Source organism: Alexandromys fortis, unplaced genomic scaffold (genome assembly GCF_014885135.2).
Source record: "Alexandromys fortis isolate MF-2015 unplaced genomic scaffold, M_Fortis_MF-2015_v1.1 scaffold_100_3062768_6864082, whole genome shotgun sequence".
NCBI classification, from domain to species: domain Eukaryota; kingdom Metazoa; phylum Chordata; class Mammalia; order Rodentia; family Cricetidae; genus Alexandromys; species Alexandromys fortis.
Window position 1 is genome coordinate 3,372,308 of NW_026067993.1, and position 13,832 is coordinate 3,386,139.

A 13,832-nucleotide genomic window follows, 5' to 3' on the forward strand; every position below is an offset into this window, starting at 1 on the left:
AAGCAGATGTCCAGGAACAGCTTGTACCACTCACTGGAACAACCCTGAATCCAAGGTCAGGGCTAGTTCTCACTCCAACAATAACTGCCTAGGTGACTTTGGACCAGTGAGTCTTCCCCCTCTGCTTATCTCTAACACAAAGAGGAAGTTCTACGTGGTCTGCCTCAGTTCCTTTTCCAGCTGTGGAATCCCATGTTTTTCCAACTCTGACGAAGACTATTCTATGTAGAATTAGGGTTTCCTTAAAAACAAGCAGCATTTCCTAGTCCTTGGAAAGAAACCAATAGATTGGGTCCTCAGACTCTGATGCAACCATGAAAAGATGTCCTGACCAGGCTGACGCATGCTGGGTTCCATCCATGCTAGCCACTCACCTAAAACGTGGCTAGACAAGCAAGCTTCCTAAAGACCATCCGGAGGTGGTGTCTGTGGTCAAGTTCTATACTAAGAGGATAGCCGGCCCCAGTATCCAACCACTATCAGAGGAGACAGCAAGCAGGTGGAGATCAGAAGTTCATCCATCATGGCTCTGCCTGCGTTCTGTGACAGATAAGCTGCCTGCAGGAAGTCAGCAGGGTGGAGCTGTATACGCACATAGGAACTGGGTTGTTCTGTTTGTTTGGTTGTTTGGTTGGTTTTGTTGTTTTAATACTAAGTTCCAATGTGATCACATTAAATGTTCTTCTTCAGCCTGTGGTTGGGACTAGAAAAAAAAAGGAAGATGACTTGGTTTAGGTCAGCCAGAATTTTCTCATTGAGCTGTGGGCTTCGTGCCTGGGCAATGGAAGCAGAGAGAATTGCAAAACAAACTGGAAGTCAATGAGGCTACGGTGGGGGAGAAACTCTGGTCCCCATAAATCTCCACAGGCCTGCTCCTGCCCTCGAATTGACACCAGGGCAGGCGAGCTGACCATAGAGTACAACCGTAATGGAGAGATACCCAAAGTGGAGATGCCAGCTATAAGGACGGTATACAGCACAGGTACAGGGGTATTGGTCAGATAGGATACAGTATTTCTCCCTGGAGATGGGTGTAATGTATAACCTGAACGTCTAGGGACAATAGATAGATGCCCTGGTGACCCTGAGAGGAAGAACAAACAGCAGCTAAGAAGGTCACACTTCTTCTCTCTCAGTTGTAGACTGTGGAATCCCAGCAGGGTTGAAACATGGAATGGTGACCTTCTCCACAAGAAACAACCTCACTACGTACAAATCTGAGATAAGATACTCCTGCCAGCAGCCCTATTACAAGATGCTTCACAATGTCACTGGTAAGTCCCCCTCACCAACGGTACCTCCTTCTTCCTGGGCCTCGGGCTGAGGGTGAAACAGCTCTAGGAGGAGTTGCTGCCTAGATATGTGCAAGGCCTTGAGATACAAAGTGTCCTGTCCCATAAGACATAGCATTTGGCCCTTGCTCCCCAGATGGTCAAGGTGGTAGGTCCATTTAGACATGCTCAAGTCATCCCAAGACCAAAGCCAAGGTAGTTTTTTCTTTCACCTTGAAATTCTTAAAATATTCTAATAAAATAAGGAGCCTGTTGGAGGAGCATGAAAGATGCATACATCACAAAACCCAGAGAAGAGTGGGGCCTCTCAAGGAAGTCTGGACTCTTCCTGAAGTAATTCCCTTACATGTCTGAGCTAGAGCTAGGATTTTCAAGAAAATGGCCACTGTAGCTGACCCCACCATTCTATGTCTCCTCTTTGGGTTGACCAGACCAAAGCCCCCCAGAAAAGTTGTAGCACTCCTGTAGGGCTTCCTTCAGAGACATACTGTTACGTCTCGCATAGATGTCAGATGGACTGAGGAAATGAGAAGCAGTCGGTCCTTTTCAGCAGGAAATACAATGTGTGCCAGACCAAGACCCAAACACAGCCACAGTTGTTGCTATCCAGGTCTCTGCATGGTTTCTGGCCAAGGTTCTTGCCTCCACCCACCCCCCACCCCTGGGGTCAGGAGGTAGCACATAGGCCAAAGGAAAACAATCCTCATGGAGACGAGAAAGTCTGCCCTCTGTACGGGATCACTGAGGGAACTGTCCCTTAGTTCCTCTATATCGCCAATGCTCACCTTTAAATCAGGGAGTGAGCCATAGCTCATGGAGTAATTGTCAGGCCCCAGTTGGGCAGTGGACATGGATACAGGTTATTAAAGAGCTTAAAGAAAGGTGAGAGAGGCATGTGTGCAGCATGGAACTCGGTGAACAGAGGTTCTGTGACCCGTGAGACGGACACACGTGCCAGGGCCAGGAGCACAGAGGAGGGCACCGGCTACCCTCAGGTAGGCGGGGTTAGACTGTTAGAGCCTGTGGAGCCGTGCTGAAGAGTGTGGTGTTTAATTCTGAGGACAGTAATTCAGAGCTGAAGAGAATGTTTCTTCGCGGGGTGAGGGGGTGCAGAGATGTCCGGCTGCAGAGACCCATGTTTAGAATAATTGAGAACCCTATTTCCTGGACATTCCATGTAATCATTTTCTTTCTCCGCTCTCACCTTTTCACCCACAAAGGTGTCTATACGTGTTCTGCAAATGGGGCCTGGACAAACGAAGTACTCAAGAGAAGCCTCCCCACCTGCCTTCCAGGTACCTCATCCACCGAGTTCTCTGTCTCATGGTTTCTTATACCAGGTCTGTGAATGTGAAGCTGAGAAGGAAATGCTTTGTTGCTGAAGTGATGTCATCAGAAGGTTAAAGGTCAGAAAAGCCTAGCCCCACCTCTTCTCAAACCAACCCGTGTGGTGTCCGTACTCAGGTGACTTTAAAATCCCTCGTATCTCTTTGTTGTCCAACTCCAATCCTTTCCCAAAGCAATTCATGTGTGCACCCAGTGCGGTGCCAGGGAAGTGAAGAGAGTGGACACTCTGTCCTTAGGCATACACCAGGCCCCAAAGGAGATAATGATAATGTGCTCTTGAACCCCCAAAGAGTCATGTGCACACATTGTTCTGATTCTGTCTCCTTCATGTTTCATCTACTGGCCCCACAGTAAAGTGGAAAGAGGGTTTTGAGGTAACAAGAGGTGCCAGGATGAATATAGATGTTGGGGAATTTGCCTTGGCATTAGAAGTATAGATGATTACTAGCATGTATCATGCCTCACAATGCATCCAAGTACAATTAGAAAGTTATAGCCCAAGATTACACCGCCGTAGGGCTAAACACAACCCACAGAAACGAACTTCAGTATATGCAATGCTGTAACTTATGCATTTTTAAGTTCTAAAATTCAAGAACCACAGCAATTAAAAGATGGCAGTGCTTCAGAAGAGCACCGAGGAACACTGGAATGTCATTGTCCTTCCTGGCTCTGTGCACAGCAGCTTCGTCTCTGGTGGCCTCCATGTTTTACAGAACGGAAATGTTGGGCAGACTGCGATAGTGTGCTGTATGGATGGCACAGGCTAGCAGCCGTTGGTGCTCAGTTAGCAGGCTTCTAAATATTGGGTTATCCATAAAAACAACAGGCTAAGGAGTTTTTGGAGATTAACCCTCACGGCAGGAAGAGCACAGCAGCATTTGAGTCTGCTCCACCGCAGGGACACTGGGCTCCTCAGAAGGGGAAGTAAAGGTGCACACTTGTGCAGGAATAGGGAGGCGAACACCAGGAAGGGACTGAGGCCACACCGCTCTCACTTTTACCAGTTTCACTCACCTTAAGTTGTCTTGAAGGCAAGTTCACGGACTCAAAGTGGGGATTACTTTAAAAACAGCAGAACGGTGGGTCTATGGAAAACTGGAAATTCAGATGCTCATACTCCTAAAAGATTATGTGACCAAGAAAACTAAGATAAGTTGCCATACTATAAAGCCACAATGTGATGTCTAGTTGGGGAACACATACCTGGCTGGGGGCATGCTTGCTGCAGCTGCTTCCCAGTGGGGTCTTTGGTAAGAAATCATATTATCTGGGACTGGGATTCCATACCTCAGAAATGAGTGACCAAGACCAAGAAATGGCTCACATTTTATGGTTCTCAGTGGCCATCGACCTCACCCTGTAAATAGCGCCTTGGATACACTGAGTCATGAAATTTTTTAAACACACAGAGTTTGGCAGGACCATAATGTATCATTGTACCATGCTAGAACTTTTTAAATTCTTTCCTTCTGAAAGCCTGGGTAGCAAGCCAGAACGGACAAAACCATTTCAGCCAGTGCCACAGCATCTACCCTTTTGGGGGTGGAGGGCCATAAACAGTCGGGAGTCACATTTTTTTTCTGACATGAAAACTAAGGATCAGAAGGGTGTGGTGACTTTTGCAAGGCTACCTTTGGAGTTGGGGCTAAACTATAAGATAACTCAGAACATTGCTATCTACATAGGCAGGGCCGTGCTTTCCTTGACGGATCATAGGTGCTTCATCCAAAGGTATTCAGAATCTCAGAGCATCACTTTTCTGTTTTAAGGAACCTGCTTCCTTTGGTACCCACTATTTTTATTTTCTGTTTCAATCTGACCTCAGCATCACCAAAGCTTTGGACATTCCAAGAACGTTCTCTGTCCAAGGAAAGACTTAAAAAGCTGAAGCAAAAGCAATAGAGGAGAAGGATGTGGAGGAGGAGGGTCTTGTTTCAGTACCCCCCCCCATGACCTGTTGCATTATTTAACCGCTTGAACAAAAAAATCAAAGTTACATCAGAAGTAAAACATTGTAACGGGCAAATGAAGCTAGTCCCCCGTGAGGCAGGTTGCATTTCCTTTTCTTAACATGACTCTCAGTCAGCAATAACCTTTTCTGAAACTTTGTTTCTCCATATATAAAGCTGTTCTCTAACACGCTTTGAGTTGTGACCTTCTGTGACCTTGGGAAATATTTGCACTTTGGTCTGGGAGAGGAGCTGTTTGTTGTTGGCCATGAGCTCTGTTGTGACATGGACTGAGACACCTCACCAGATTTTAGCCTTTGTCTGCTAGATGAGTTTTTAAGGCCCAGCATATTCCAGACCTACCTTGAAATGTCACCTTGCTGTCTGCTGTTTGCGATGAGAGACTGGCCCTCAACCTCAAAGCCCAGGCCAGAAAAGCTTAGAAGGTCTGTTCACATCTGGCTTGGAATAAAAGACAGGATGGCCCAGGATCGTGGACGAAGCATTTGGCACTGGGAAGAAGAGCATCCGAAAAGCATTAGCCTGTTGAAAGTTTACCCTCCCCAAGTCTCAAGAGAACCCAAATATTCCTCTGCCTCTTAAGAATTGCTAGAAGTGCCCAGGGCCAAAGAGGATAGCCTGACCATTGCAACAGGAAGCGCACACCCACACCAGCCTCAAACACCCTTCCTGGGAAACACCCATATGAGTCTGTCTATAGCCAGTGAGGGTTTGTTACTGAAGACCCTCTGCTCATAAACCAGAGACGTTTGGCTGTGGGGGTCTGGTGACACATGGGGTGCAGCTCAGAGGAACGACATTTTCTCTCTTAAAGGTACTAAAGGGCCCCTGGGGGCAATGATGGGTGACCTTGAGCAGGACTTACCCATCATTGCTTGTGGATTATGCCACCTTCTCCTTACCCTGTGTGCACTGAGCCTTAATGCACAAACATCAGCGAGTTCTTTAGACCAGAGCAATGAGTGAAGCCTATGACCGTGGTCTTAATATTGCTAAAGCAGTATAGGACACAGACGAAACGTCTACCCTATGCTCTAGTTTAGGCCCTGCTACCCAATCTGATATGCATGTCACCATGAACTAACCTTAACCTCTAGACAGTGGCATTCGTGTATAGATTGTGGACACAGTAAACGAAGGAAAAAAATCCAAGAAATTGAAAATTTGGAGATCATCCTTCAGATGTTGAAATCTGGAGGTGACTCAGTTCATTTGGAAAGTGGAAAAGTGGGGTCAAGAACCCACGCGTCCCGGTCTGGTGTGGTGAAATCTATGAAATTCTCACGCAACTGAGTAGTTCTTCCATTCGCTGCAAAAGTCATAAAATAAGAGCTAGTAACACACCCGTGCTGCCGATGAGGGGACAGATCTTCTGGAAGTCACACAGCTTGCCTATGGCTCATAAAAAGGAGTTATGGCGTTAGAAGCTTCCCAGCTGAAGACTGTAGCCTGTAGACGACCTTTTAGGCCCCTCCCCTTCTCTGCGACATCTAGAGAAAACGCCAGGAGGTTCTCTGAATACCTGTAATGCAACAGCTTCTGGGAGAGAAGGCATCTTTCTAGAGAAGAAGAGGTATACGTGCCCCCAGCTAAGGATGGCCTGCCTAAATATGGTCCAGTCCAAAAGCGGTGTGACAGAAGAGGCGCAGGTTGGGCAAGGCCAAAACATAAATTGATCTGGTACACGAATAGCTCTGGTTATGGAGGTCCGCACTAGACTTAGGCTAAACTCAGAGAGATTTAGCTATGGCTAAATCACAGCTGAATCCTCCATATCTCGCAGAACTCAGGGAAGTGAGGGCTCCATGGCGGCATAATCCACAGTGGTTGAGATGCGAATTTCTCCCGATTCTTTTCACATGGTTGACTCTGACCCTGACTCTTGTTTCCCCTCCCTCCTTCTTACAGTGTGTGGGCAACCCTCCCGCCCCCTGCCGAACCTGGTCAAGAGGATTATCGGTGGTCGAAACGCTGAACTTGGCCTCTTCCCATGGCAGGCCCTGATCGTGGTGGAAGACACATCGAGGGTACCGAATGACAAGTGGTTCGGGAGTGGGGCGCTGCTCTCCGAATCTTGGATACTCACAGCAGCCCACGTGCTACGCTCCCAGCGCAGAGACAACACGGTCATCCCTGTCTCCAAGGAACACGTCACCGTCTACTTGGGTCTTCACGATGTGCGGGACAAATCAGGAGCTGTCAATAGCTCTGCTGCCCAAGTCATACTCCATCCAGACTTCAACATCCAGAACTACAACCACGACATAGCTCTGGTACAGCTGCAGGAACCTGTGCCCTTGGGAGCCCACGTCATGCCCATCTGTCTGCCGAGACCTGAGCCTGAAGGTCCAGCCCCTCACATGTTAGGACTGGTGGCTGGCTGGGGCATCTCGAATCCTAACGTGACCGTGGATGAGATCATCAGCAGTGGCACGAGGACCCTGTCAGATGTTCTCCAGTACGTCAAACTGCCCGTGGTGTCACACGCTGAATGCAAAGCCAGCTATGAGTCTCGGTCAGGCAACTACAGTGTCACAGAGAACATGTTCTGTGCTGGCTACTATGAGGGCGGCAAGGATACGTGCCTAGGGGATAGCGGTGGGGCCTTCATCATCTTCGATGAGCTGAGCCAGCACTGGGTAGCCCAAGGCCTGGTGTCCTGGGGAGGACCCGAAGAATGCGGCAGCAAACAAGTATATGGCGTCTACACAAAGGTCTCTAATTATGTGGACTGGGTGTGGGAGGAGATGAACTCCCCGATGGCCGCAGGGGAGCTCCAGGTAGAACGGTGAATGAATGCATTTACTTCCCCAGGGCCTGCCTCCCCTGCTCCAGATCAAGTGAGGTTACACTGCACAATGCCAACAGCGTACCCCATGTTGCTAACCAAACCAAATAAACTGCCGCACACCGACCTAGCTGGTCACTCATCCCCCTGAGACAGGCCCCCGAGACTGGGGTTAATGGGGTGCAGGGAAAGCCTCTAGGCAAGAGAACTCAGCCCAAAGCTTCGAGCAGCCTCTTCCTCTCTCTTAGCCTTGCCTCTCCAGCAGTGCAGGGGAAGCTGTTCCAGAAGGCCTCAGTCCTAAGTGTCAATCACTCCCAATCCCTTGTTAGTCTTGCTTTCTGCTTGGACCTGATCGTTAGGAAAGGAGTTCTTCAACTGGAGTCTGTATCTGTGTGTTTGCCCAGCTCTGGTTTCTGGGCGGGCCCTAAGCCTAGTTCTTCATGTAGGAAAGAACTGCTCTGGATAGGGGAAGCAAGAGCAGAGCCTGAGCTAGCTCTCAGAGAAGAGGACCTTGGAGAACTTTTCTTCCTGGAGTTTCTCTGGAAAGCTTCCCGCAGTGAGAGGCTTATGCTTTGTGCTCTCAGAGTTTCAAATGGCTGAGAGTATACTGCGAGGATTGTACTGACTAAGGGCGGGGAAGAGAAACAGCTCTCCCGAGCCCCTTCAACACCTGCTGTCCACTCAGGATGCATTGGACGTGTGCGCCACTCAGATACCAGCTGGCACCATAAGGCGTCAACACCTGCCACTCCACACAAACACAAAGCAAACTTCCAGCTCTGGAATGTTGCATCTAGAGATTCCCTTCCCCCATACACATGTATGGAGACCTGGCGACTGCTCGGAGAAAGAGAAGCCTGTGCCCCACTGTGCCCCATTGCTTCTCAGCAGGAAAACAGAAGAAAATATGGACTCAAGATGTGATACATCACTCCAAGGCTATATTCAACCCTGGAGCCTGAGCTCGCTGGAGAATCTATCAAGTGTACACTCCAAGCCATCCACTCCTTGGTGGTCCAGGAACCGAGGTCAGGGAAGCAAAAGCTCACTCATTGGAAAGAGATGGAGAGCCCTGAGTCCTGGGTTCTGTCTCGAGCTCTGCCTTCAACTGCCATGTGACCCTGGACATCATTTTCTTCTCTGAACCTCGTCCTCAGGAGGATGAAGACAGAAGATCCCTTAGGGTCTGTCCAGTACTCTCAGTACCCCCTGCCTGATTGCTAGCGGCATCCCTGGCTCTCAGGGCTGAATTCTCTCCTTTCCCAGAGTTCACAATCCCAGGAACCTCCATCAGACAAAGGCAGCTGGAAAGGCCCGGCGAGGGATATGGAGAGAACTGGGAAAGGTCAATCAAAACACACTCCTATATCTATGAATGGCACATGTAAAGGAAACTATATTTTGTATATTTAATACCACAGGCTTTGCTGCTCTCTGAGGGGCCTCTGCACACTGTTTCTCTTGTCAGGGGTCTACGGTGGCAATAAAGCTGTGGATAACCAACAGCCTTGGTTTGAGAGCTTGTTGTGAAATGTGTTCATTTTGATCTTTTAAAAAAATAAATTTGCTTTCATTAGGCTCCCACTCCCTTTGTAGGCCCAGCTACTGGCAACTGAGCATCATCTAAGATGAGGTAGTGAGGAAAAGGGGATGCTTATTGACGTACTTCTTTCTCAGAAGTTAGGCTGTAACTGCCTTCATTTAACTGCCTACAATTGCATCCGTGGCTTCAAAGAGCTCACACTGGCAGACAAGACAGGGCTAAGTGCATGAGGCATGAACTCCAGCAAAGGGAGCTAACTTTAACCAAAGGAATGAGATTGAAGTATTGTGGAAATGTGATTAAAAGGCAGTGTGGCTGCGTAATTACAGGGACCCAGCATGGTTCAGCAGAGGCTGCAAAGATTCAAGGAGACGGAAGGGGTACAGTGGGAAAGAGTAGAAAAACTAGACAGCAGGCCTGAGCTGGAGACAGAACAGAGGACGCTGCCAGACAGACAGACAGACAGTCTTATAAGCCCTGGCCTGCACGGTTTTCTAATTAGAGATTCTCTAACTGCATCTTGTTTGATTCATGTTATGGTATTTGCCAAACATTGCAAATTGCTGAGTCTCTCCCCTGGTAAGTCTGCATCCAACAGGGTCTGAGTATAGCTAGCTTGGGAGGGGAAACGGCAAGGAAGGACTGTGATTTTGAAAGTATCTTGGTGAGATATGGGAGACCCCCAGCAGGCATGGTAATATAGATAAGGCAGTTTAAGCCCACTAAAATGGTGTATCAGCAGATCTTGGGCCATAGGACTCTCCCGAGGTACTGCACACATGAAGGTACAAATGCGGAATCGGCTACTGTGAGAGCAGGGCTGCTTCATGGGACACACACACGGCTCGCCTTCTTTGGGGGTTTTATCATACTTTCGGCGTTGTGTCATGCTTTATATGCCGATGAGAACGAAAACAATCCTAAATTAGCCTTGAAAGCTTTACACATTGTGGTTTCAAAACCTCCCATGACTTGAAGCTGAAGATATTTCTGATTTGCATTCACTAACTACATTGACTTTGGACTGTGGCGCGTGGATTATTTGGAGCACGCTGTGATACGGAATGGGGAGATATATTATCCTATGTCTGGTAACTTTCTGCCTGCTTAGTGCCTGATAAGAAATAGAAGTGTAAGAAAATGGAGGTGACAAGTGTCTGTCAGTTCAGACATCAGAGGTCTGGGGTAGCCAAGGGAGGGAGGGTGGCTGGTGGAAGAAGAGGCCGAGGACTCAGCTTTGCTAGGCTTGACGAATTCGGAAGCAGCCCAGCTGGAAATGTATATTACCAGTCCAGAATCAGGGACTTCAGAAGAGAAAGAACTTTCGAGATAGGAGTTGATACTTAGCAACAATAGGGAGAATACGGCCTGGAGATAAAAGGTATTGTCTGGTGGAAAATTACAGAAAACAAAGGAAGCCAAGGACATTATAGAAAACACCAAGACAGAGGATTAAAGGCAAGAAAAAAAAATGTGCTTGTGTCGCTAAGGAGAGAGACTGGATAGTGGGAAAAGTGGTCACCTGTCCGGTGTGGACTGCGGATCAGAGTGGACATTCATCAAGACAGGACCCAAGCAGCCATCATCCTTTCTGAGGGCTGTAAGGGTGCAGACTGTCTGTGTTTGAACTGCCTAGTACCATATCCCTCCCTCTACCCTCCCTTGTCCCTCCTAGGCAGCCCCCTCCTTCCCTTGAGCCTTCCCCCTGCCTGAGACGGGCTTTCAACTCTCCCTGCAGTATCGTCGTCTTGTCTCTGTGGCACCCAGTAAAAGTTATGCTCGGTTTTCCAGCCTTTGCTTCCTTCAAACACATACATCTTTTGTTCTTACCACAGTGCCTAATTTCAAACAAAAGCCTTGCTTCCCCTCCCTTGATTTCTGCTTTGTTCTTTGAAGTTGAAGTCTATCTCTCCTTTATGGCCAACTTCAATGACTGGTGAGCCACAGGACAAGGCAAGGTTGTAAGAACGGAGAAAACACATTGAATACAATTTCAAAGCCAGTGTTCATGTATGTATCACTGTTGAAGTTCCATGTAGGCCCCCATCTGCCTAAGTACAAGTCGATTCCAAGGACGGCCTTCTTTCCAAGTGTGGTCAGGAAATAGCACCTTAGTCTAAATCCAGGTTCAACAAGGGGGAGAATGTGAAGGGGGCCTGTTCTGTCTTCTTGGGAGAGGCTTCACTGCAAGGGAAGAGGAGAGACTGTGACATGAAAGGAAATAGGGAAAGGGAAGGGGGGTGTGTGTGTGTGTGCATGTGTGCGTGTGTGTGTGAAAAAGCCTTCACCGTGTTTTATAAAAGAAGGAGAGATGAAAACTACGGAAAAGCAGTAATCTTCAGGGCCCCGAATGTCTGCTGGGATTGGGGTAGGGTGCTGGCTTGGGCCACTGCCTATGAGCAGCACCACTGGGAGATGCTACAGTTGGAAGCAAGGGTGCAGCACACTTGTCTGGGATTCAGCCCAGTCTTTGCTTTGAAAGTGGGGCAAGACATCCTGGATCCAGAGAGCTCTGTGGGACCTGGAAGCCACATTGTTGAAGTTAGTGATTCTGGCTGGACTGGAACAAGTCCAGCGTTGGGGGTCACATGACCCAGAATTATATTCTTGCCATTCCCTCATAGACTTAATAACTTTTAACAAATCACATACTTTCTCTGGATTTTGACTGTTGTAGTTTTGAGAAAGAGTTTCTCTGTATAATAGTTCTGCCTATCCCACTATTTTGTAGACCAGGTTGATCTCAAACTTGCAGAGATCGGGATGCCTCTGCCTCCCGAGTGTTGGAATTAAAGGCGTGTCTCTTCATGAGGTGTCTGATCAGAGGGACACAGGGGTGATTTCTAAGAGTGTTCAGCTGTGGGTTTGTCTGTGGTTCCACACCAAGGAAGGCAGAGGAGGAGGCAATAGGGCAGAACTGCACAGACTCTGAGGAAGACTTTCTCTGGGAACAAGGTCCCTGCTCACGGTGCAGAACACTTTTTTATTAGGAAGCTGACCTTTCTGAGTCACAGAAAACCAACATCAAGAGGAGGGGGAAGAGGCAAGACGAAAGAAAGGGGGGAGATCTATGGGGTCACATAACTGAAAAGATCATTCCCACACTCTTTCACATGGTTCCCTGTCAGAGCTTAGCGCTGGGCTATGGCCCTGCCTCGATCCTTATCTTTCTGTTCTGCTTTCCTTGATGCTTGGTCGCACTGCTCTCCTGTCCCCAGCATGTTCTCCACAAGACGCAAGCTGGCAGACCAAACAATAGCTCAGCAATTCTGGCAGAGAAAATCTTACTCTTTTTCTAATGTTGAGTAAAATCTTCAACCCAGACTTTAATTGGCTGTCCAAGAACACATCTCATTTTTAAAGATAGTGCTACGGCTCAGGATGTAGACCTTTAATGAGTCACATTCCTGCTCCTGAAACCAGAGCTGAGGCCAATCACACTCAGGCTGCCTATGCCATGAATGGGGAAACTATACACACACAGGAAAACAAAACAAGACTTCAACAATAACACTGTTAGAAGGGCCAATGGATGGCGGGTGATGTAGTGGTAACAGATGTTCCTAACAGAATGATAATCTGGTAACCCTAGTGGGTGAAGTGTAGTATAGAATGTGACCTTCCCTCCCTCCTTTGGCTGCAGTGTGTGGTCTTCCCAAGTTCTCCCGGAAGCAGATCTCCAGGATCTTCAGTGGCCGCCCAGCCCAGAAGGGTACCACTCCATGGATTGCCATGCTGTCACACCTGAACGGGCAACCCTTCTGTGGGGGTAGCCTTTTAGGTAAGGAGAGGGAGAGGGGGTGAAGGACTCAGGGCTGGGGACAGGGTGAGAGCTAAGCACCAACTTTCCCCTGAAAACTGGCCACTTCTTCCTTGAGAATCACTGCCCCCAGAAAGAGTGTGGATGGGCTGAAAAGCGAGCCTTTGGCTGGAACCAGGACAAGCATACCCCTGTGCTAATTCTGTGAGCTGTGGAGCACTTCCTGGGTTCTGATCAGTCACCTGACAGGTGGTTGGGTATGGATCGTGACCCACGGCCTATACATGTGGCACAGAGATGGGACGGTCCAGAGCTGCCACATCAACCCCCATGCTGTACCTGCTCAATGTGTCTGGAAATGAAGGAGCCAGGAGAACCGAGCGGCTGAACTGAACTCTTCTGTACACTCTGCTCTGGTTTACCAAGCAGATTGATATAGTCTGTATCACTAATTCAATTAGTCACTTTCATACCGACTACTTTCTGCATATTAAATTTGTTTCTCATGGGCGAAAAGGGTGATGTATGACAAGGATCAAAGAGACTTGTGGGGCCTAAGACATCCAAGGGATAGGACAAGATCAGGAAAGAAGAAAGGGCGGGAGGAGCCCCAGGGAAGAAACAGAAGAGGCAGAGAGATGGAGAGGAAGGGTCGCCGGCAATGGAGGGAAAGGGGCCGTTTGTCAGGTTTACAACTTTGTTAGGAAAAATGAAAGATGGACGTCACCCATTGCTTTAAGACTTTGAAGTAGTTTTATTTTTTTTTCAACATAGAGTCTTCCATCAGTAATATTCATCCTGTGTTGGAACTGGTTAAGTGTTTATGTTTGGAAGCTGACATTCATTTTACCATCAGCCCAGCTAAAAGTCCCTTCACACTTGGCCCTCTCCAGAGTGCTGCAAATCTGTAATTCCGGTTTCTGCTATTCTTGTAGTGGAAGAGGGTGGATAGGACAGGGCAGAGAGATCATAAAAATCTAAAAGACAGAGCAAGAGGCAGAACACTGTCTCTGTGTCCACACTGAGGTTCAGTGGGGGGTTGGGAGCAATGGTAGAGTTCGAAGGTGATGTTAATCTCTGGGCAGGCTAGAGCATATAACTAGACTCATCTAGAGAGCCCTGCTCTGAG

At 48.2% G+C, this 13,832-nt stretch overlaps 2 protein-coding genes across 5 annotated transcripts in view; both read left to right on the forward strand.

Moving 5' to 3' along the window:
- Rfc4 (replication factor C subunit 4) overlaps window positions 1–13,832 on the forward strand; it is a 751,101-nt gene that overhangs the window by 346,831 nt on the left and 390,438 nt on the right. The window lies entirely within an intron of this gene.
- Masp1 (MBL associated serine protease 1) overlaps window positions 1–13,832 on the forward strand; it is a 69,872-nt gene that overhangs the window by 42,131 nt on the left and 13,909 nt on the right. For 3 of the 4 annotated variants that reach the window (XM_050159963.1, XM_050159962.1, XM_050159961.1), the window contains 3 exons: window positions 1,137–1,274; window positions 2,513–2,587; window positions 12,587–12,724. In XM_050159963.1, coding sequence (XP_050015920.1) covers window positions 1,137–1,274; window positions 2,513–2,587; window positions 12,587–12,724 — 351 coding nt within the window. Of the gene's footprint in view, window positions 1–1,136; window positions 1,275–2,512; window positions 2,588–6,520; window positions 8,918–12,586; window positions 12,725–13,832 lie in introns of those variants that run through there. The other variant, XM_050159960.1, reaches the window with a different exon arrangement.